We start from the raw sequence: 21,683 nt of genomic DNA, 5'->3' as shown, positions 1-21,683 counted from the left end.
CTGTTCACTACACTACCAAGTTTTGTGTCACCTGCAAATTAGGAAATTGTGCCCTTTACACCCAAGTTCCAGTCATTAATATATATCAAGAAAAGCAGTGGTCCTAGTACCGACCACTGGGGAACACCACTGTATACTCCCTCCAGTCCGAAAAACAACCGTTCACCACTACTCTCTGTTTCCTGTTACTTAGCCAATTCTGCATCCATGCTGCTACTGCCCTTTTTATTCCATGGGCTTCAATCTTGATGACAAGCCTATTATTTGGCACTTTGTCAAATGCCTTTTGAAAGTCCATATGCACCACATCAACTACATTGCCCTCATCAACCCTCTCTGTTACCTCATCAAAAAACTCTATCAAGTTAGTTGAACACGATTTGCCTTTAACAAATCTATGCTGGCTTTCCCTAATCAATCCAGACTTGTTCAAGTGACTGCTAATTCTGTCCTGGATTATCGTTTCTAAAAGTTTCTCCACCACTGAGGTTAAACTGACTGTACTTGCTGGATTTATCCTTACACACTTTTTTGAACAAGGGTGTAACATTTGCAATTCTCCAGTCCTCTAGCACCACCCCCGTATATAAGGATGTTTGGAAGATTATGGCCAGTACCTCTGCAATTTCTACTTTTACTTCCCTCAGCAACCGAGGATGCATCCCATCCGGACCGGGTGACTTATCAACTTTAAGTACAGCCAGCCTTTCCAGTATCTCCTCTTTATCAATTTTTAGCCCATCCAGTATCTCAACTACATCTTCCTTTACTGAGACTCTAGCAGCATCTTCTTCCTTGGTAAAGACAGATGCAAAGTACTCATTTATTACCTCAGCCATGCCCTCCACCTCCATGAATAGATCTCCTTTTTGGTCCCTAATCGGCCCCGCCTCTCCTCTTACTACCTGTTTACTGTTTACATGCCTGTAGACGACTTCTGGATTCCCTTTTATGTTGACCGCCACTCTACTCTCATACTCTCTCTTTGCCCCTCTTATTTCCTTTTTCACTTCCCCTTTGAACTTTCTATGTTCGGCCTGCTTGTTACTTGTGTTATCAACCTGACACCTGTCATATGCCCCTTTTTCTGCTTCATCTTACTCTCTATCTCTTTTGTCATCCAGGGAGCTCTGGCTTTAATTACCCTTACTTTCTCCCTCATGGGAATGTACCTAGACTGTACCTGAACCATCTCCTCCTTAAAGGCCGCTCACTGTTCAGTTACAGTTTTCCCTGCCAATCTTTGATTCCAATTTATCCGGGCCAGATCTGTTCTCCCACTGAAATTGGCCCTCCTCCAATTGAGTATTTTTACTTTAGAGTGGTCCATGTCCTTTTCCACAGCTATTCTAAATCTTATGATACTATGATTGCTGCTCCCAAAATGTTCCCCCACTGACACTTGCTCCACTTGGCCCACCTCATTCCCCAAAACTAAATCCAGCAATGCCTCCTTCCTCTTTGGGCTGGAATCATACTGGTCATGAAAGTTCTCCTAAACACACTTAAAAAATTCCTCCCCCTCTTTGCTCTTTATATTATTACTATCCCAGTCCATATTAGGATAGTTGAAGTCTCCCATTATCACTACTCTATGGCTTTTGCACCTCTCTGTAATTTCCCTGCAAATTTGCTCCTCTATATCCTTCCCACTAGTTGGTGGCCTATAGAATACACCCAGTAGTGTAATGGCACTTCCATTGTTTCTTAACTCTAACCAAATAGCTTCCATCCTTTACCCCTCCAGGACATCCTCTCTCTCCAGCGCTGCAATATTCTCGTTAATCAATACTGCCACCCCACTGCTTTCTTTCCTTCCCTATCTTTCCTGAACACCTTGTATCCAGGAATATTTAGTACCCAATCCTGCCCTTTTTTGAGCCAGGTCTCCGTTATTGCCATGTCATCATTTTCCCATATGGCTATTTGCGCCTGCAGCTTACCAATCTTGTTTACCACACTTTGTGCGTTTACACACATGAACTGTAAACCAATCTTAGACTTTCTTGTACTCTCTCTCAGTCTGATCCCACCTAATACCGTATTATTTCTTGCTCTAGTGCTATCTTTCTCTCCCAATCCTTCGTGCAGCTTGTTTCTCCTTCTCAATGTTACATCTTGGTGCCCATCCCCCTGCCAAATTAGTTTTGATTAGATTGGCAAAAGGACCAGAAGCGACATGAGGAAACATTTTTTTTAACACAGCGAGTTGTTATGATCTGGAATGCACTGCCTGAAAGGATGGTGGAAACAGATTCAATAGTATCTTTCAAAAGGGAATTGAATAAACACTTGAAGGAAAATTTTTTTACAAGGCCATGGAGAAAGAGCAGGGGAATGAGGCTAATTGGATAGCTCTTTCAAAGAGCTGGCACAGGCATGATGGGCCAAATGGCCTCCTTCTGTGCTATACCATACTATGATACTATTATGATAATTACCTTGTGAACTGGGTGGGGGGTAGGATTGTACAGTGTCTGTGAGGAACTGGGCCCCGGGCGAATAGGGTGCTTCCGTGAATGGGGAACAAGTTTACAGGTGGAGAAGTGACTGTTGACATGGCTTTTGGGGAAGCTAGGTCTGTTTGGTATGTTGGAAATCCAAGTGTCCCTTTGTTTTTCCTTTCTTGTTAAGATTAAAAATCAATTTTGAAGAATGAAGGTGTTGAAAATTAAGCAGAATTTGAATTTTTATGTTTAAAAATTAGGCAATGTTCTAGGGAGCATGGCCCAGATCCACTAGAAATGCACCACCAGCTGGTGAGAGCGAGGAGGGCATTTAGTAGGATTGATAGAATTGAAAATTTGCAGATTATAACCCTGGCTGAATAAGTCAGGATTCTGCCCGACGGTGCCCTCCCGCACTGCCCCTGCCAGCCTAAGTTCCCCATCCACCCCCACCCATGGGTCTGCTCCGTATGATCACGGAATTTTTTTTTATATAAACAATTGGTTCCTCCAGGGTCCCAGGTTGCTTGTCTAGCCTGGACCCTGCCAGTGGGGCTCATATTCACCCTTGTAGAGGTCAGTATACCTCACCTCATTACGTGTACCAGCGGCCACTACTACACCAGGTCCTTTCTGTGGACCAGAACAGGATCTCCCAGCTTAGGAGTCCTTGTCCTGACTCCCGGCCCCACCCCAGGCCTGGCATTTGCCTTGTAAGCAACAGCCAGAAGTTCCAAACGCTATAAGTCAAAAGCCAAAAACTCCTGGAAATGGTAGAGACCCAGCATAATGAAGTCTCTGCTGTTTCCCTGGGGCTCCCACCAAGGTTACAGTGAGAGCCTGCAGACCCCAGAGGAATTTCCGGGTCAATAAGACTGTATTCCACTCCGCTATTTCCTATTTGGCAATATTTTTTGGAAATGCAGAAAATTAATTAAAACTTTTGGTAGAAAGGTTAAGCTATAAACCAAATATTTAATTATTAAAATGACAACGTTTTTTTAGATGAACAAAAAGTGCAATGCCCATGTTCACAATGGATTTCAAAATCCCGGAAAATGCCCCAAATCAAGTGTCAAAAGTCAAACTTTTCTGAGAAGGGGGACATGCCTCCAAATCCTTTGTAAAGTAAGTCTCGTGTCTTCAACAACTTATCCCCTCTCCAGGCTTTCAGGTGTTTGTTTTTTCCCCTCCAATGTGAGTGAGGAAATGTTGGGTATATCTTAAGATTTGCCGTTTACTTGAATGAACTTGTGCCTCTTGCCTTACTGGCATGGTTTAGTTGGAAGTAGTATTCTGGATTTACCATTTCTCTACATCTACTGTCTCATTTACTGTCATAGATGAATGTGGAAGAGGAAGCCCATTCGACCCACCTTACCTCAAAAGATCTTACAGTCCTCCCTCGTTACGAATTTGGATCTGCTGTGAATACCTTTTCAGGTTCCGTGGCACTATTTGCTTCTGTAAAAGGTTTGTGCGTCTTACTTTTATGAGAGTTAACTTACACTGCCCTATATCTACGTGTACAGCAGTGGAACCTGGGGAGTAACAACAGAACTCCCTTGTGATCTGAACCGGATATCCATGTCTTTTGCACACGTGTTTCTTCAATCTCTCTGAAGGCAGACCAAGTGAACTCTAAATAAGGCAAAGCTTGGATCAAATTGTTAAGCTGCTTTATTCACAGAAAGGTGACATGTTCAGAGCAACTGGTATGATCAGTGTCACTTGTTTCAATCGATACAACTTATATTTATTTAATGATACAATATAAAGAACATGCTTTCTTTCCCAGGTGTCTTACTCGACTTAAACAGAATAACTGCTCTGCATTCTGTCCTACAGCCCACTCCCTTCCAGCAGTATTTGGCTGCCTGATTGATCATCTTGGTTTCTGTGTTCTGTCTTAAAAGCCTCTCCCCACATCAAAAAGCCTGTCCCTCTTCTACTCTCCCTCGCACAGGTGGATAGGGGTTAAAATGGTTTTCCAACACAAGCTAACAAGTCGCTTATTGGTTAGTTTTGAGAGAAACAACTTCTGTTTAGCATATTAACCACCTTCCATGTAGGTGGCTTTTTTAAAACTTATGGGAATACAAATTTGCTTTTAAAAACCCAGCATAAAAAGTACATTTTTTTCTAAATCCTTTCTGTGGAAAAATGCTTTAAAAATCCAGAAATGTGGCACCGTCCATCATGACATCCAATGAAATGATTCCAGAGTTTTTGCTTCCATCATGCTACTCAAAAGCCCACTACTCAAAAGTCCATTTGTCGATCACTCTTTGTGCCAAGAATTTCCTGACACCAGTCTTAACTTTGCAGTTTACGAGTGCAATCTGGTCTCCTCTTACAGTTAAATTTGAAGCAATTTTCCAGATCTATGTTTTATAGAATCATAGAATGGTTATGGCACAGAAGGAGGCCATTTGGCCAATCGAGCCTGCACCAGCTCTCTGCAAGAGCAATCCAGCTGGTCCCACTCCCCCACTCTTTCCCTGCAGCCCTGCAAATTTTTCTTCGTCAGGTACCTATTTAATTCCTTTTTGAAATCAACAACTGACCCTGCTTCCACCGCCCTTTCAGGCAGTGCATTCCAGATCTTAACCACTTGTTGTGTAAAAAGGTTTTTCTTCATGTTGCCTTTGGTTCTTTTGCCAATCACCTTAAACCCATGGTTCGCCACCCTTTCGCCAGTGGGACAGTTTATCCTCATTTACTTTGTCTAGACCCTTCACGATTTTGAACACCTCTATCAAATCTCCTTTCAACCTTCTCTGTTCCAAGGAGAACAATCCCAGCTTTTCCAGTCTATCCACGTAACTGAGGTCCCTTATCCCTGGAACCATTCTAGTAAATCTTTTCTGCACCCTCTCTAAGGCCTTCACATCCTTCCTAAAGTGCGGTGCCCATAATTCGACACATTATTCCAGTTGTGGCCAAACCAGTGTTTTATAAAGGTTCACCATAGCATCCTCGCTTTTGTACTCTGTGCCTCTATTTTTAAAGCCCAGGATCTCGTATGTTTTCTGAACCGCTTTCTCAATCTGTCCTGCCCTCTTCAACAACCTGTGTAAATATGCCCCCAGGGCTCTCTGTTCCTGCACTCCCTTTAGAGTTATACCCTTTAGTTTATACTACCTCTCCTCATTCTTCCGACCAAATTGTATCATTTCACACTTCTCAGCGTTAAATTTCATCTGCCATGTGTCCGACCATTCCACCAGCTAGTCTACATCCTCTTGAAGTCTATCACTGTCCTGCTCACAGTTTACTACACTTCCAAGTTTTGTGTCATCTGCAAATTTTGAAATTGTACCCTGTACACCCAAGTCCAAGTCATTAATATATATTAAAAAAAAGCAGTGGTCCCAGTACCAACCCCTGGAGAACACCACTGTATACCTTCCTCCAGTCTGAAAAACAGCTGTTCACCACTACACTCTGTTTCCTATTACTTAGCTGATTTCGTATCCATGTTGCCACTGTCCTTTTTATTCCGTGGGCTTCAATTTTATTGACAAGCCTATTATGTGGTAAGCCTAATAAACAGCAACCGCCATTAATTAGTCATCGAAGGGTCATCGACCGGAAACGTTAACTCTATTTCTTTCTCCATGGATGCTGCCTGACTTGCTGAGTATTTCCAGCATTTTCTGTTTTTATTTCAGATTTCCAGCATCTGCAGTATTTTGCTTTTGTCCAAGTCACTTCCTTCTTTCCTCATACCTCAGTTTCTGACACTAGAGATCAGACTCATAGCTCTATTCTTTTAATCTCTCTCTTGAGTCTTGGTGATCAGAGCACTGTACAGTTGATTCCTTCTCCAGTGGTTGGACATGTTGGGTATCATATCTGCTAATACACCTAAATCGCTTATAATATCATCCCCCTTAGCTATTTTGACGTGATCATTTCTGTCATCTTCATTTTCTTCCTGTGTTCAATACCTTCCATCTCACCCATACTAAATTACATCTGACATTAATGTGCCCGCTTACATAATTTGTCCAACTCATTTTCCAGTTCCTGAGCTACCTCTTCAGAATCAACTGCATCTCCTAGTTTTGTATCATCTGCAAATTTGACCAATTTACATACTTTCTGAATCCAAGTCATTGATGTAAATTAAAAACAGTAGAGGTCCCAACTCTGAATTAAGGTGCACCCCATTCAGCTATCCCTCCCCCCGACATAATTCCATTAACAAGTGCCTGCTGCTTTCTACGCTAAAACTAATTTCTTATCCATTTACAGGTTTTACCCTGAATCCCAACAACTTTGACTTCATTGGTAGCCTCTTGTGCAGAACAGTCAATTTTTTTTTACAAGCCTATGTACAACCTACTGTAGGACATTCCACAGTCCAATTGAGATATCACTTTCTCAAAAAAAAGTTAAGGTTGGTTGGTCAGGCAGGATCTTCCTCTTCTGAATTAATGGCAGTTGCTGTTTACTGGATTATTATAATACAGGAAACCCTGAAGTTTACTTCTGATAATTGATTCCTATATTTTACTCAATATTGATGTAAGATTAATGAGTCTGTCTGCTCTGTCTGCTTTTGGAAGTTGGGCAAAAGTCAACCTGTTTCTAATCTGCTGAGAGCTCCCCAGCATTCACCAATTTCCTTATAATGATTGCCAGTGCCTCAAAAATCTCCTCCCCTATCTTTCTTAATTCTTAACACCACTATTCATGGAGATTTATTTCTTTTGGGTCCTTTTAGCCTTTCTATAGTCACTGTTTCTACTTGGGTTATTGATGTATAGGGAAAGCACATTGCTCATGTCTTTCCTTGTGAATTCTGTAAGTAATAGTTCAGTAAATTAGCTATTTTGACTCATTCTGTTTCAGGCCTATTTGCACATTTTAGGGCTTCACCCTGCTTTTGCCTGTCCTAATTGTAATAGTACTGAAAAAAATTCTAACTCATGTTTTCCCTCTGTAGCTATGATGTAATTTTACAGGATTGATGTCTGTAATAGAAAAAAAGACAAGAACAATGAAAAAATAACTTTAATTACAAAAAATGGTCTCTGTTGCGGTTTGCAATCACCAGTACCAGTGGATTGGCCAAATCAACCTTTTCAACTTCAATCAATTCAGGTCAAACTAGTCATAGAGGCATCCTTGGAGGTCTGGGGAGCTCACCTTGACAATCACATCACCCATGGCACTCAGTTATAGCAAGACAGTACTCTTAACATCAGCTATATTGAATTCCTCATCGTCCCCTCTGGGCCTCCCATAAGTATCTGATAGATGGAAAGGCCTCTGAGAAATGAAAAGCAATATGACAATGTTTTAACTCAGTAAGCAGGGCAGCAGGAGCTCGATGTTCATTTCCTTTTTTAATGTTAGACTTTCTCTGCTGCTGCGACCAGAGAAACAACACCCTAACATAACTACTATACTACCTACAGGGGCACTGTAGTGTAGTTGTTATGTGACTAGACTAGCAATCCAGAGGCCTGGACTAATAATCCATAGAAAGTGAGTTTGAGAATTTGAATTCAGTTTTTTAAAAATATCTGGAAAAAGAAAGTGACCATGAAGCTGTTGGATTGTTGTAAAAACCCCACTGATTCATAAACGTCCTTTAGGAAGGGAACCCACCGTCCTTACCCGGTCTGGCCTATATGTGATTCCAGGCCCACACAAACGTGGTTGACTCTTAACTGCCTTCTGAAGTGGCCTAGCAAGCCACTCTGTTGTATCAACCCACTACAAAGAATCAGTTCAAGAAGAAGGCCCACCACCACCTTCTCGTGGCAACTAGGGATGGGCAATAAATGCCAGCCTTGCCAGCAATGCCCACATCCCATGAATGATTTTTTAAAAATCTCCACTCACCTGGTAGCTAAATTGCTTTTCCATAACAGGAATAAAGACATTCTTAGCCTTCCTTCCCTTTCTGCTGATGCGTTGAGTCGTTCCAAAGATTATGAAGGAGGTGACAGATGTGAAGCTTAGTGCTTTGTATGACTGCTTTGTACAATGGCAAACCTGTAGTGGCACAAGTCCTTCAGGCCTGCGGATGGCAATATGATGCGAGCCTGCCAGTCAATGGTGAGTTAAGCTCTGAAGTTGTTTGCCTGCCACTGGGATGTCAATACTCTAGTTCCACGGGCGAGATCGCAGTGTTAAAGGTACTTCGATTGATATGCCTCCTTCCTTGCCGGGTACCCGCCAACCTCTGATATCGCATGCAACTGTAACACAGCTCCTTCCTTTACTGCTCCAGGGTCATATTCGCAAGCTCCTCGAGGTGTGTAGTTACCATGCTCCCACAGCCTGATGGTGCTGTTGTTACTTGTGTTCCAACGCGACAGGCTGTGGAGTAATTGTGGTACTCCTATACTGCAGGAGGCGCTGTCACTGCCGATCGCCGTCTGTCGAGTTGCAATGCTGGTCCTCCAGCCTGATAGGGGCGCTGTTCTGATAGTTTTCGTTGATTTGGCTGCAGTGGCGGGTGCAGAAAGTGTAATGGCGGAATCGTTGTGATTCCGTCTCAGAGACTGGCCGTGTCTGTTCGAAAAGGAACAAGCCGAGCTTTCCTTCACCACGCTTTTTCTCCATGGCGACGGCGGGAACTGAGCTGACCGGGAAACGGTTGCTCTGTCTATTCGGGGACTCGGCGCCTGCTCGGCCCGGGTCCGGCCAACAACAATCCCTCTCTCTCCGGGAGCGCGACTGGCACGCTGGCCTCATCCGGGCCGTCATCTTGGGACCCACACTGACTGTGAGTAAAGGGGGCTGGATGGCTGGCTGGACGGAGTATATAGGTCAAGTCGGGCGACCGGGGTAGGGGGGGGGGGGGGGAAGGGAAGGAGGGAAATCCAGACCGGGGTGTGGGACGGAGATTCCAGGCCTTTACAAGAGGAGGGCGGTCGGCTTCAGGGGAGGTAAAAGGGAAGAGTTCAGGGAGGTGATGGAACACGACGAGGCCGCCGCCATTCAGATTTTGATGGGAAGAAAGACACTTTTTCTCTTCATTGTTGAAAATAACCCGGGCAATGGGCCGCTGCACTGAGGGGACGTTTTGCATTCAGCACGGATATGTTAAGCGCCTTGCAGCGACCCTCATCTCTTCCCCCTAAACATCCTCCCTTCTGCTCCGGATGAAAGACTCGGGTTTAAAGTAATTTTTTTTATGGGGTGGGGGGTGGGGAGAGGCACGAGGACACACTGCACACTGGTGTTGCGCCCCCTCCCCCTTACGTGTGTACACACACTCACTCACACTCGGTTTAAAACAAACAACAAAGAAGCTGCTGCAAATGCATCCACAACCCTCAAGGCTAGGGGACATCAGTTATCTGCAGCGTGCTTTTGTGTGTGTCTATTCTTGGAGATTGCACCAACGAAGGATCTAGTTTCAAAGTAAACCAATAATTGAAGAGAATTTACTTAAATTCTGGTGGAGATAACTAATAAAATAAAAAATGTCTGGTTTCAGAGGGCGGTTTGAAGGCCAAAGGGTTTTTTGGCTCCTTTGGTGAGCTCAGTTTTTTTTTGCATGACCTGAACTGTGGGATATCACACCAAAAATACAGACAGCAGGAATTCAGCTGAGCAGTTTTACTTGGTCTTTCACAGAAATTATTGTAATTGTATCCAGTTATAGATTAGCTGTGATCATTCAGTTGTGTACATGAAGATTGGATGCTGTGCAGACATTGCAAACTTGTGTTCAGAAGGCATAAACAAATCAAAACGTGCTCTATTTTAGGTTCTTTGCTGCGATCAATTGTAACTTTGAGGATGAGTGAGGCGTGTGTTTTCATAGAGGCACTTCCAAAAGATTCCTTGCTGTAACACATGGTGTCTGTTTTAGGGATCCATAATCACTACATGTTATCAGCAGACCTGTCTAGTCTTGCTTGTTTTAGAGTGAAACTCATTTGGTTTAAAATTTTGATGCACGGGCATTTCATTCTGAAAAGAAGCCATCATTTAATAATTTTGAAGAACAAAATACTGCTGGAAAACAAACAAGAACAAAATGCTGAAAACATGTCCGTCAATTAGAATCTGTTTTAAATGGGTTTGTAATTGGTGTCACTTTCTGATCCTAAATTTCACTCCTAACATTTCCCCAATGTTGACAGTTCTGGTTGTGAGTTCCGGCACTTGTTTTATATGATTTTTAATCATTAGGAGGTCATTAAATAATGTTAAACTGTTTTATTTCTAGGGTGTTAAATGGTTCCTGAACACCTTGTGTTTTGGGTGGAAGGAAGGACTATGTGGATTAGTCCCTTCTGCCTTGGTGGAACAGGTGTTTACAGTATAGGCTGAATTCCCACAGTGATCCATATGAATTGGGACTGCATACCAAAAATGACTGTTAAGTCCAGTTATGTATATTACCATATTTTCTTAGTACGAGTAAAACCACACTCTGGTATAACTTTGTATATAAATTGCTGGGGAGGACCTTCTCATGAAAGTACAAAAAATGAATTATAGAATGCAATGTTGTCACAAGGATTTCAATAAAATATAATGGTGGTCATGTGGTTTTTGTACTTGTTTTAGAATGAAACAAAAATGTCCAGAAATATAACTGATTTTTCTCCTTCCAAACTTGGGAGCAAGCATTTTAGAGTGCAGCATTCAGAGCCGTTTGAATTAAGAGCAGCCCACAAGAACCATGTTGGCACAGCATTAAAGCATTTTGTTCAAGTGTGATTTTTTTTTTTCCCTTCCCTACACCATATTGATATCATTATGATAAATAAGACTAGTGACAACACTGGAACATCTACAAAAAAGTGCTTATTGTTGAAATTTGCAAAGGGAATTCAATATTGGAAGGCTGTAGAATTGAAAGAGTATGCTCTATTTAAGACATTTGCCAATAAGAGACTGTAGATGAACACCTGGTATAAGTGCTTTGAATTGGGTCACTCTTTTGCTATGTATTTTGAAGCTTGTATTAGACTTGGCAGTTATCCCTAATCTGGCATATTTGACAATGTAAATTGTGTTTATTGAATTTACCAAGTCAGAGGGCAGTTAAGTTTGTTGAAGGGAAAGCTGAGGGAAAGAGTTTAGAAGTGCTGGATGATAGTTCGAAGACATTTTGTTTTAAGTTAGGTAAGATGACCCACTGATGCAGGGAAATGTGGCATTTTCTTTATTTTGTATCATTTCACAAAGATAATTTGTACTATTTGAACCAAGTGAGCCTGGTCATAATAACTGTTCTGCTCACTTACTGCAAAATAAAACAGCTTACTGTTTCGAATCAGGCCGTGCTTGCCTCACCAGCTGTTTGCTTAGTACTCCTTTGGAGAGATTGAAGAAGCGAAAGACACAAATATCCAGTCCCGATCACAAAGAGATGCTATTGTTGTGTCCCTGAGTTATGCAATCATGTGAGTAGATAATAGAGCAGTGTGAGTCAACTCCCGTAAAAGTAAAGCGCTCAGATCACTTTCAGGAGTGACTGACTCAACTTAACCTGAAAACATAATTATGGCAGACCTGAATTTGTAACATGGAGGGTAACCTTTACTCCATGTATAAAAATTAATACTTCATACAATTTTAGGAATGATCATGTACAAGCTCAGGGAATTGTATACGACATTGGGAGAAATAAATTATTTATGTGCACATAAAAAGAGCGCAGTCAAGACATTCTTACCAAAATCCTGGATTTATTTTCATACAGGCTTGCATTGCATTGTAACCAGTACAGAATGGGTTGCATAGAAATTTGTGGGAGTCTTTTTAAAAGGGTCTATATGCCCATTAACCCTGATATTCCATTGGCTGGTCCCTTGACACATTTTGGCTCTTCTGCTAAATGTCTTGCTTGTCAAAAAAGTCATGAACTGCAAATTGTTGAAAACTGGATTAAATTTCATCATCAACAGGCATTTGTGCAATCTATTAAAAAAAATCTTGTGCAGTGTGTGCACTTTCTTTTCACAAACCGTACTTTGATTTTCCATCGCATTTTTCTGTTAATATTGTAAATTGCTATGTCACCATTTCCCATCTTAAATTTTATGCCAATTTTCAGGATATAGTTGCAGCCTCTGGCCACAAAGTGGGCATGTGGAGTGAGTTTCTACAGTGTCTCCCAATTTCTTCTTCATGCTTATGGAAAAAAAACTCATTTGTCATTTGACCGTGGTCAACGCCATAGATAACTTACTAATATATTTTTAAAAAATCATGCAAAGGACCTACACTTGCTGTCCACAACACTGCTGCCTGTTGTCACAATATTTAGTTACATTTCGTGTCAGCATTTATCAAATTGCTAATTTTAATATCGCTATTCAATTTTGCTGTCAGCTGTCACAAGCTAGTTGCAGGCTCTGGTCCACTAGATGGTTCTGCGGAGTGAAGTTCCGAAGTGTGTCTCACAACTCCTCAGTTAAAGTCAACTGACTGTCTGCAATGCCATGACCAATTTATTAGTAATACATAAATACTCCGGATGATTTTTAGGTAATGAATTAGTAAGTGAAGCAACCTTTTTGCTTGAATTATTCCAAGATAATTCCGATTGGCATCAGAAAGCTTAATTTCTAAGATAAGTATAAAGGTGGAACACAAGTATCATTTCCACAAAGAAATGCCAGTTCAGTTTAGATTTGGTATCAGGCTAGCCAAAAACTTTTTCTCAGACATGCACAGCACTGTGAGCAGAGGAGAAAAAAAACAGGAAGTAGAGACTAATCAGTGCACACTTGATGTTTCTGTTAAAGGGTTTAAATGACTGGTGTTTACCCAGGTTTGTATGTTATGTTACACATGTTGTGTGGACCCAATAAATAATTTCATCATTTAACAGGAAGCACCAAGATTGTTATATGTAGGGGTCATCTGGAAAATGGCCATGGAGTTGTTCAGACACTTGGGATTTTTTTTTTAAAAGGTTCAGCTGTGTACACTTACATAAGACTAGTGGAGCATTTACAGTTTTGTCGTGTGATAGTTCCTTCAACCCACAATGCCACTTGTACACTTGATGGAGGTTCTTCTTAATGCAAATCCTAGGAGCCTGGGAAACCCAGATTGTTAACTTAATTGTGTTTTCTTCATTTTGTTCCAATGGCTTTTGAATTTGATTTAATTGCCTTTGAACAAGTTTTTCAATTAGTAGTCATTTGATTATTTTTTTAAGCAACCTTTGATCACCTTTATGGTTGATAAACAAAAAGGACTACATGCATTCTGAAATATCTTAGCAAGCGTATTGTGATTCTGAAATCCTCCAGGTTCAGGCAGTACATATTTAAAAGTTCTAGACTTGTGACTTTATCCATCCAGTGAAATACCTTGTTTTGAGGATGATCATGAAGCCAAGAGAAGGGATATAACTTTCTACATTTATTCTAGTTACAGCTGGTTAAGAATGTCATGATGGAACGCGTGGAACAATATTTACATTTGAGACTGATGAGTTCCAAGAACCAATATCGTAGAAATGGTTTAAGTTACCCATTGCAACTATAGAATAGTCGATTATGGGATAAGGAAAGTTGCAACTTGGCACTTGAGATTAAAAGCAAGTAAAGGGGAAAGAAAGTTTTTTAAAAAAAAATTGAGGGAAGGTGATTGCACTGGTGTCACTAAGTGTCACTAAGGCTGAAAAATAATATGCCTGTGTAGTGGTTGGGTGAATATTTTCAGCTTCTGTTTGCTTTGCGCAGTCAAACAATAGAAATTAGAATAGAGTTGTGCATAATTGTGTCTGTAGTTATTGTAGAGGTGATAAGCTGTCATATGTGACCAACATTCTTTTAAGAAAGTGCTTTGTATGGATTCCTGTCCAGTGTTGGCGCTGGGATTGCAATCTATTGTGGTTCTTATTGACCATTAGTGCGTATGGATGCTTTGTTTTAAGGACTGTCCAGAGAAAAGGATGATACTGAAAATACACAGCAGGTTAGTTAGCGTCTGTGAAAGGGAATCACACATTAATGTTTCGAGCGTTGATGCTTCTTCAGAACTAAAGACTGAAAGATAAGCAAGTCCTTACTAGGGCTCCTTGGTGCCACACTCGGTCAAATGCTGCCTTGATGTCAAGGACAGTTACTCTCACCTCACCTCTGGAATTCAGCTCTTTTGTCCATGTTTGGACCAAGGCTGTAATGAAGTTTGGAGCCGAGTGGTCCTGGCAGAACCCAAACTGAGCATCAGTGAGCAGGTTATTGGTGAATAAGAGCCGCTTGATAACAAAGTAGGGTGTGGGGCAAAGAGAAGGAAAAGAAACAGCAGATACCCCATTCACTGAGAGAAATTGAATGGATTGACCTGTCCACTACTTATTAGAGAAGCAAGAACCCATTGAACAACATAAAAGATCATCTCAGTAAGGCAATGAAAGCAGAGGAAAGTCAAGTTTAAAGGAAAGCAAGAGGTGTTGGAATCACACAGTAGGTCCACCTGTCTTGAAAAGAGAATAAATACAGACCCTGAACCCCTGTCAGAGTTGTGTTCTGGCTACGGATCCACTAAAAGTGTGTCACCACCCCCCCACCCCCCCCCCCCCTGCTCCCGGATACGAACGAAACACATTGTCACTGCCCCAGTGCTGAAAATAAGGTGGGGGTTATAGCTGAAGTTACTAAAGTTATTGTTGAAACCAGTGTGCTAAAGAGAAAGATGAAATATTGTTCCTGATGCTTACATTGAGCTTGGTTGGAGCCGTATTAGAAGCCAAAGGCAAGGAGGCCATAGTTGGGCATGGGAGAGTGTGTTTAAGTGGCAAGCCACAAGGAGGTAGAAGAGTCACACTTGCAGATGGAACAGAAGTGTGCGGCAAAGAAGTTTCCTAAACTGTTTGGTCTCCCCAATGTGGAGAAGACTGCACTGCGAGCAGCGAATACAGTGTACTAGATTGGAGGAAGTACAAGTAAAACATGGAAGGGGTGTTGGGGATCCTGCGCAATGAAATGGGACAAGATGAACGGACAGGTGTTGCTTCTGCTGTGGCTGTATTGAAAAGCTGTCCTTCCCCTCGGACTGTCCCATGCAACAATAGCAGTTGGCTGAGTGCACTGGATACAGCAAAGGCGATGGGCCTCGACAACAACCTGGCTGTAGTGCTGAAAACTTGTGCTCCAGAACTATCCGCACCTCTAGCCAAGTTGTTCCAGTACAACTACAACACTGGCAACTACCCAACAATGTGGAAAATTGCCTAGGTATGTCCTGTCCACCAAAAGCAGGACAAATCCAATCCGGCAATTACCGCCCCATCAGCCTACTCTCAATCATCAGCAAAGTGATGGAAGGTGTCGTCGACAGTGCTGTCAAGCGGCTCTTATTCACCAATAACCTGCTCACTGATGCTCAGTTTGGGTTCTGCCAGGACCACTCGGCTCCAGACCTCATTACAGCCTTGGTCCAGACATGGACAAAAGAGCTGAATTCCAGAGGTGAGGTGAGAGTAACTGTCCTTGACATCAAGGCAGCATTTGACCGAGTGTGGCACCAAGGAGCCCTAGTAAAATTGAAGTCAATGGGAATCGGGGAAAACTCTCCAGTAGCTCGAGTCATACCTAGCACAAAGGAAGATGGTAGCGGTTGTTGGAGGCCAATCATCTCAGCCCGAGGATATTGCTGCAGGAGTTCCTCAGGGCAGTGTCCTAGGCCCAACCATCTTCAGCTGCTTCATCAATGACCTTCCCTCCATCATAAGGTCAGAAATGGGGATGTTCGCTGATGATTGCACAGTGTTCAGTTCCATTCGCAACCTCTCCAATAATGAAGCGGTTCGTGCCCGCATGCAGCAAGACCTGGACAATATCCAGGCTTGGGCTGATAAATGACAAGTAACATTTGTGCCAGACAATGACTCTTTCCAGCAAGGAGAATCCAAGCACCTCAACGGCATTACCATCGCCAAATCCCCACCATCAACATCCTGGGGATCACCATTGACCAGTACCTTAATTGGACAAGCCATATAAATACTGTGGCTACAAGACCAGGTCAGAGGCTGGGTATTCTGTGGCGAGTGACTCACCACCTGACTCCCCAAAGCCTTTTCACCATCTACAAGGCACAAGTCAGGAATGTGATGGAATACTCTCCACTTGCCTGGATGAGTGCAGCTCCAACAACACTCAAGAAGCTCAACACCATCCAGGACAAAGTAGCCCGCTTGATTGGCACCCCATCCACCACCCTAAACATTCATTCACTCACTCCCTTCACCACCGGCGCACTGTGGCTCCAGTGTGCACCATCTACAGGATGCATTGCAGCAACTCACCAAGGCTTCTTCAGCAGCATCTCCCAAACCCGTGACCTCTACCACCAAGAAGGACAAGGGCAGCAGACACTTGAGAACAACACCACCTGTATGTTTCCCTCCAAGTCACACGCTATCCGACTTGGAAATATATCGCCATTCCTTCATCGTCGCTGGGTCAAAATCCTGGAACTTCCTACCTAACAGCACTGTGGGAGAACTTTCACCACACGGATTGCAGTGGTTCAAGAAGGCGGTTCACCACCAACTTCTCAAGGTCAATTAGGGATGGGCAATAAATGCTGGCCTTGCCAGCAACGCCCACATCCCATGAACGAATTTAAAAAAAGATGCAGCTCCTGGGTAGAAAACTGGTTGAAAAGAGTGGAGGAAAAAAGTAGAATTTCTAAATAGTCATAATTGTAACAACACAGAATTCCTATTCAGCAATGGCCCACAACTGGTAATTTTAAATCTAATTGCCACTGTTTGTATATTTTTTAAAAGGTGAAAAATTGGCCACATTGGGATAATGTGGAATGGAGAAGTAAGCTGTTAATTGCAATTCCCACATAACTGGATTCTGATCTTAATTTGTTTGAGGTAATGAGTGAAGGCTAATTACATAAGTTGGGAGGAGAACTCATCAGGTAGGTTGCTCCAAGATGTGCCCGTAGACCTTTCAATACACTGTTGGTGTTGCATTAGCAGTGGTTTGGAACAGGGTTGTCTGTCCAACTATTCCCTGAGCCAGGAAAAGAAGAAAATGAATATAAAATTAGGAGACAAAATTTTGCCGTGTGTAACTTATTAATGCTTGCTGAGCTTGTACATTAATTTCAGTACATAAAATGAGCATTGCACTGTGGTCAAATGCTATGGAAGTTAAGAGGTATTAACAAACAATTTAAGTTGAGCAAAGTCACTATTATTCAGCATCTTCTCGTTCGAGATTTCAATCCAGTGGTCAGTGTGAGTGTGGAGACCCAAATCATAGTTCTCCATCTTTTGGTTTAGAAGTATGATAAGGTTTTTAAACTTGCATATTCACTTCAGCTCATAGTTTTCCCCCAGTGTGAGCTACTGTTTTCTTGGATGTCCTTGACAAGAAAAAAGTTAACTATCTTAAGCTTTTTCCTGAAAAGACTGTTGGTCGGGTATTTGCATTCTTGTTGCCCATTAGAGTATCTAGCAGCTAACCTAGTTTATCGTTCCTTTTTGTCAAGTGCCCCAACTAAACAGCAAATATGCTGACCGACAACAAGGAGTCACAGTCAAAACCATGCTATTGAAGACTACTATTAGCACTGCAAATACATGGCGAATGAAAAATCTGTGGAAATATTTTGATCATCATCTTGATTAAAAAACACTGGTTAGGCCTCCGCTGGAGTATTGTGTTCAATTCTGGGCACCACACTTTAGGAAAGATGTCAAGGCCTCAGAGGGTGCAGAAGAGATTTACTAGAATGGTACCAAGGATGAGGGACTTCAGTTATGTTGAGAGATTGGAGAAGCTGGGGTTCTCTTTAGAACAGAGAAGTTTAAGGGGAGATTTGATGGAGGCGTTCAAAACCATGAACGGTTTTGATAGAGTAAATAAGAAGAAACTGTTTCCAGTGGCAGAAGGGTCGGTAACCAGAGGACACAGATTTCAGGTGATCAGCAAAAGAGCCAGAGGCGACATGAGGAAACATTTTTTTAAAGCAGCAAGTTGTAATGGTTTGGAATGCACTGCCTGAAAGGGTGGTGGAAGCAGATTTAATAGTAACTTTCAAAAGGGAATTGGATAAATACTTGAAGGGAAACAATTTAAAAGGGCGATGGGGAAAGAGCAGGGGAATGGGACTAATTGGATAGCTCTGTCAAAGAGTCCGAACAGGAACAATGGGCTGAATAGCCTTCTCCTGTGCTGTACCTACTATGATATAACAAACTGGTCAACTTGTGACACTGTTTTTGTTTGTGAATTATTGTTTTTAAGGTGAAACGTGTCACTGCTGTGGTGATGCTTTTCCACCTAGTGTCAGCATTAAGCATTCCCCGTTCAGGTTTTCTACAGCCAAATGAAGAGTAAATCTTCCTTTACTTTGATGTGACAGTGTGTCTTAATCCCAACCTCAGAATATTTCCTACTGCATTACAACAATACAGCTTGCACTTATATAACATCGTTCACCTGACGAAGGAGGAAGCCTCCGAAAGCTTGTGAATTTAAAATAAAATTGCTGGACTATAACTTGGTGTTGTAAAATTGTTTACAATTATATAACATCCTTAACGTAGAACAATGTCCCAAAACATTTTACAGAGACATAATTGAAAAAATGGATGCCAAGCCAACAAAAGATATCAGGACTGGTGATTTTAAAAAAAAGTTCAAACTTTAACATTCAAAAGGGAATTGGATATATACTTGAACAGGGAAAAAATTGCAGGAGTACGGCAAACGAGCACGGGAGTAGGACTAATTGGATAGCTCTATCAAAGAGCTGGCATAGGCACAACGGGCTGAATGGCCTCCTGTGCTGTATAATTCTATGACATGAAAAATTTTGGTCACAGAATTAGGTTTTATGGAGGACCTTTTAAAAGGAGGAGTTTGGGGAGGGAATTCAAGACCATGGGGCCCGTGGAGTTGAAGGTACGGCCACCAACAGTGGGGCATTGGTGGGGCAAACGGAGGGAGAATGCATAAGTGGCCAGAGTCAGTGGAACATTAAGTTTGGGAAGATTGTATGGCTGGAGGAGGTTACGGAGATAGGGAGAGCGAAGCCATAAAGGGATTTAAAGAAGAGGATAAGAATTTTTAATTTGAGGGGTTGGGGGACTGGGAGCTAATGTTGATCAGCGAGGTCAGGTGATAGATACAGTCCCAAGTGGGACTTGTTGCCAGACATAATGCGTGCAGCAGGGTTTTGGATGACATTAATACCTCCATAAACTTTGTGACTTCCCACTTTTTGCACCAGCTGTTCTTGTCATTTTTAACGAAGGTTGTCAGTTTGTGCTGAAGCATGAACTGTCTTGTCGCATGGACACGATCATATAGTTGAGGCTGCCAAAAATCATATCATATATGTTGGTTCTATGCAGCCAGCAGAATCAGAGGAGACTTCCAGCACCATCAGCCTGGGCTGGATTTAACTCAGGTGCTGAAGTTGAATGGATAGTGTGCTAAACCACTATGCTATTTAATCTTTCAACTTGTGGCACTTCTTTCTATTTCTGGATCAAGAGATAGAGACAGGATGCCCAGACTGTCGGACTCAATAGTTAAGAACATAAGAAATAGAAGCAGGAGTAGGCCACACGGCCCCTCATGCCTGCTCTGCCATTCAGTCAGATCATGGCTGATCTTCGACCTCAACTCCACTTTCCTGCCCGATCCCCATATCCCTTGATTCCCCGAGAGACCAAAAATCTATCCATCTCAGCCTTGAATATATTCATTGACTCAGCATTCTCTACCTTCAGGGGTAGAGAATTCCAAAGATTCACAACCCTCTGCATGAAGAAATTCCTCCTCATCTCAGTCGTGAATGGCCGACCCCGTTTCCTGCGATTATGCCCCCAAGTTCGAGACACTCTAGCCAGGGGAAACAATCTCTCAGCATCTACCCTGTTTTAATGAGATCACCTCTCATTCTTCTGAACTCGAGTGTATAGGCCCATTCTACTCAACCTCTCTTCATAGGACAACCCTCTCATCCCAGGAATTAATCTAGTGAACCTTCATTGCACTGCCTCTAAGGCAAGTATATCCTTCCTTAGATAAGGAGACCAAAACTGTACGCAGTACTCCAGGTGAGGTCTCACCAAAGCCCTGTACAATTGTAGTAAGACTTCCTTACTCTTGTACTCCAACCCCCTTGCAATAAAGGCCAACATGCCATTTGCCTTCCTAATTGCTTACTGTACATGCATACTAACTTTTTGTGTTTCTTGCACGAGGACACCCAAGGCTTCCAATACCAACATCTAATAGTTTCTCACCATTTAAAAAAATTCTATTTTTCTATTCTTCCTACCAAAGTGAATAACCTCTAGTTAGAGTCTTCAATACAGTATGACTTTATTAAGAAGGTAGTTTTTTTAATACTTAGTGAGCTGTTGAATGAAGACTTAGGTTCTAAGAAGACACAAACACTGAATCAGGATAGACAGACATTTTATTCATCCATTTACGCATTTGCTGTTCAGGAAAGCATGCTTGGCCCAACATTATTATGTGAGAACAGAAATGATTTCTGCTAATCATGTCAGCCACTTTGCTGAGGTTGCTCTTTAAGTGAAGTCTGACCAATGACTGAATTGCTATGAGCAAGTTACCACAGGGATAACTTGCTTGTGGCGGCCAAGCGTTCATAGCGACATCGCTTTTTGATCCTTCGATGTCGGCTCCTCCAATGGTGAAGCCGAATTCACCAAGCGTTGGATTGTTCACTCCCTAATAGGGAATGTGAGCTGGGATTAGACTGTCTTGAGACAGGTTAGTTTTACCCTACTGATATAATAATAGAGACATAATTAAGCTAGTACATTATATTTGGTGCTGGAAAGGTGAAATCAGTTAATTTATTGTGTTGCAAAAGATTGGCTAGAACTTTGGCTGGAAAAATAACACTCTGGTAAAGTGAGAATCCTGAAGAAGTCTTAGCTCTGGTACTTTATGTACAACTTTAGGGTTGTCCAAAACCGATATCTGCCCAGTGGAATATTGCAGATGGCATCTGCCTCGTTAATACAAATATAGAAGACATGCAAAGAAAGACAAATTATCTCACTGATGCAGCTAAAAAAGATGGGTTATACCTTGTGCAAAAATCCAGATCATGAAAGTTAATGTTGACTTTGATGAAGAAATACATAAGAAATAGGAGCAGGAGTAGGCCAATCGGCCCCTCGAGCCTGCTCTGCCATTCAATAAGATCATGGCTGATCTGATCCTAACCTCAAATCTAAATTCATGTCCAATTTCCTGCCCGCTCCCCGTAACCCCT

At 42.1% G+C, this 21,683-nt stretch overlaps 1 protein-coding gene across 2 annotated transcripts in view; it reads left to right on the top strand.

Moving 5' to 3' along the window:
• The first annotated feature begins 8,929 nt into the window (after window positions 1–8,929).
• Window positions 8,930–21,683, top strand: part of kdm3b (lysine (K)-specific demethylase 3B) — a 122,118-nt gene continuing 109,364 nt past the window's right edge. For both annotated transcript variants that reach the window (XM_067996476.1, XM_067996475.1), the window contains exon 1: window positions 8,930–9,195. In XM_067996476.1, the coding sequence (XP_067852577.1) occupies window positions 9,031–9,195 (165 nt within the window). In that variant the 5' untranslated portion in view covers window positions 8,930–9,030. The remainder of the gene's footprint in view (window positions 9,196–21,683) is intronic.

This window comes from Heptranchias perlo, chromosome 14 (genome assembly GCF_035084215.1).
Source record: "Heptranchias perlo isolate sHepPer1 chromosome 14, sHepPer1.hap1, whole genome shotgun sequence".
Lineage (NCBI taxonomy): Eukaryota > Metazoa > Chordata > Chondrichthyes > Hexanchiformes > Hexanchidae > Heptranchias > Heptranchias perlo.
Note: the sequence above shows the minus strand (reverse complement) of the source record. Positions and strands in the feature narration are given on the sequence as shown.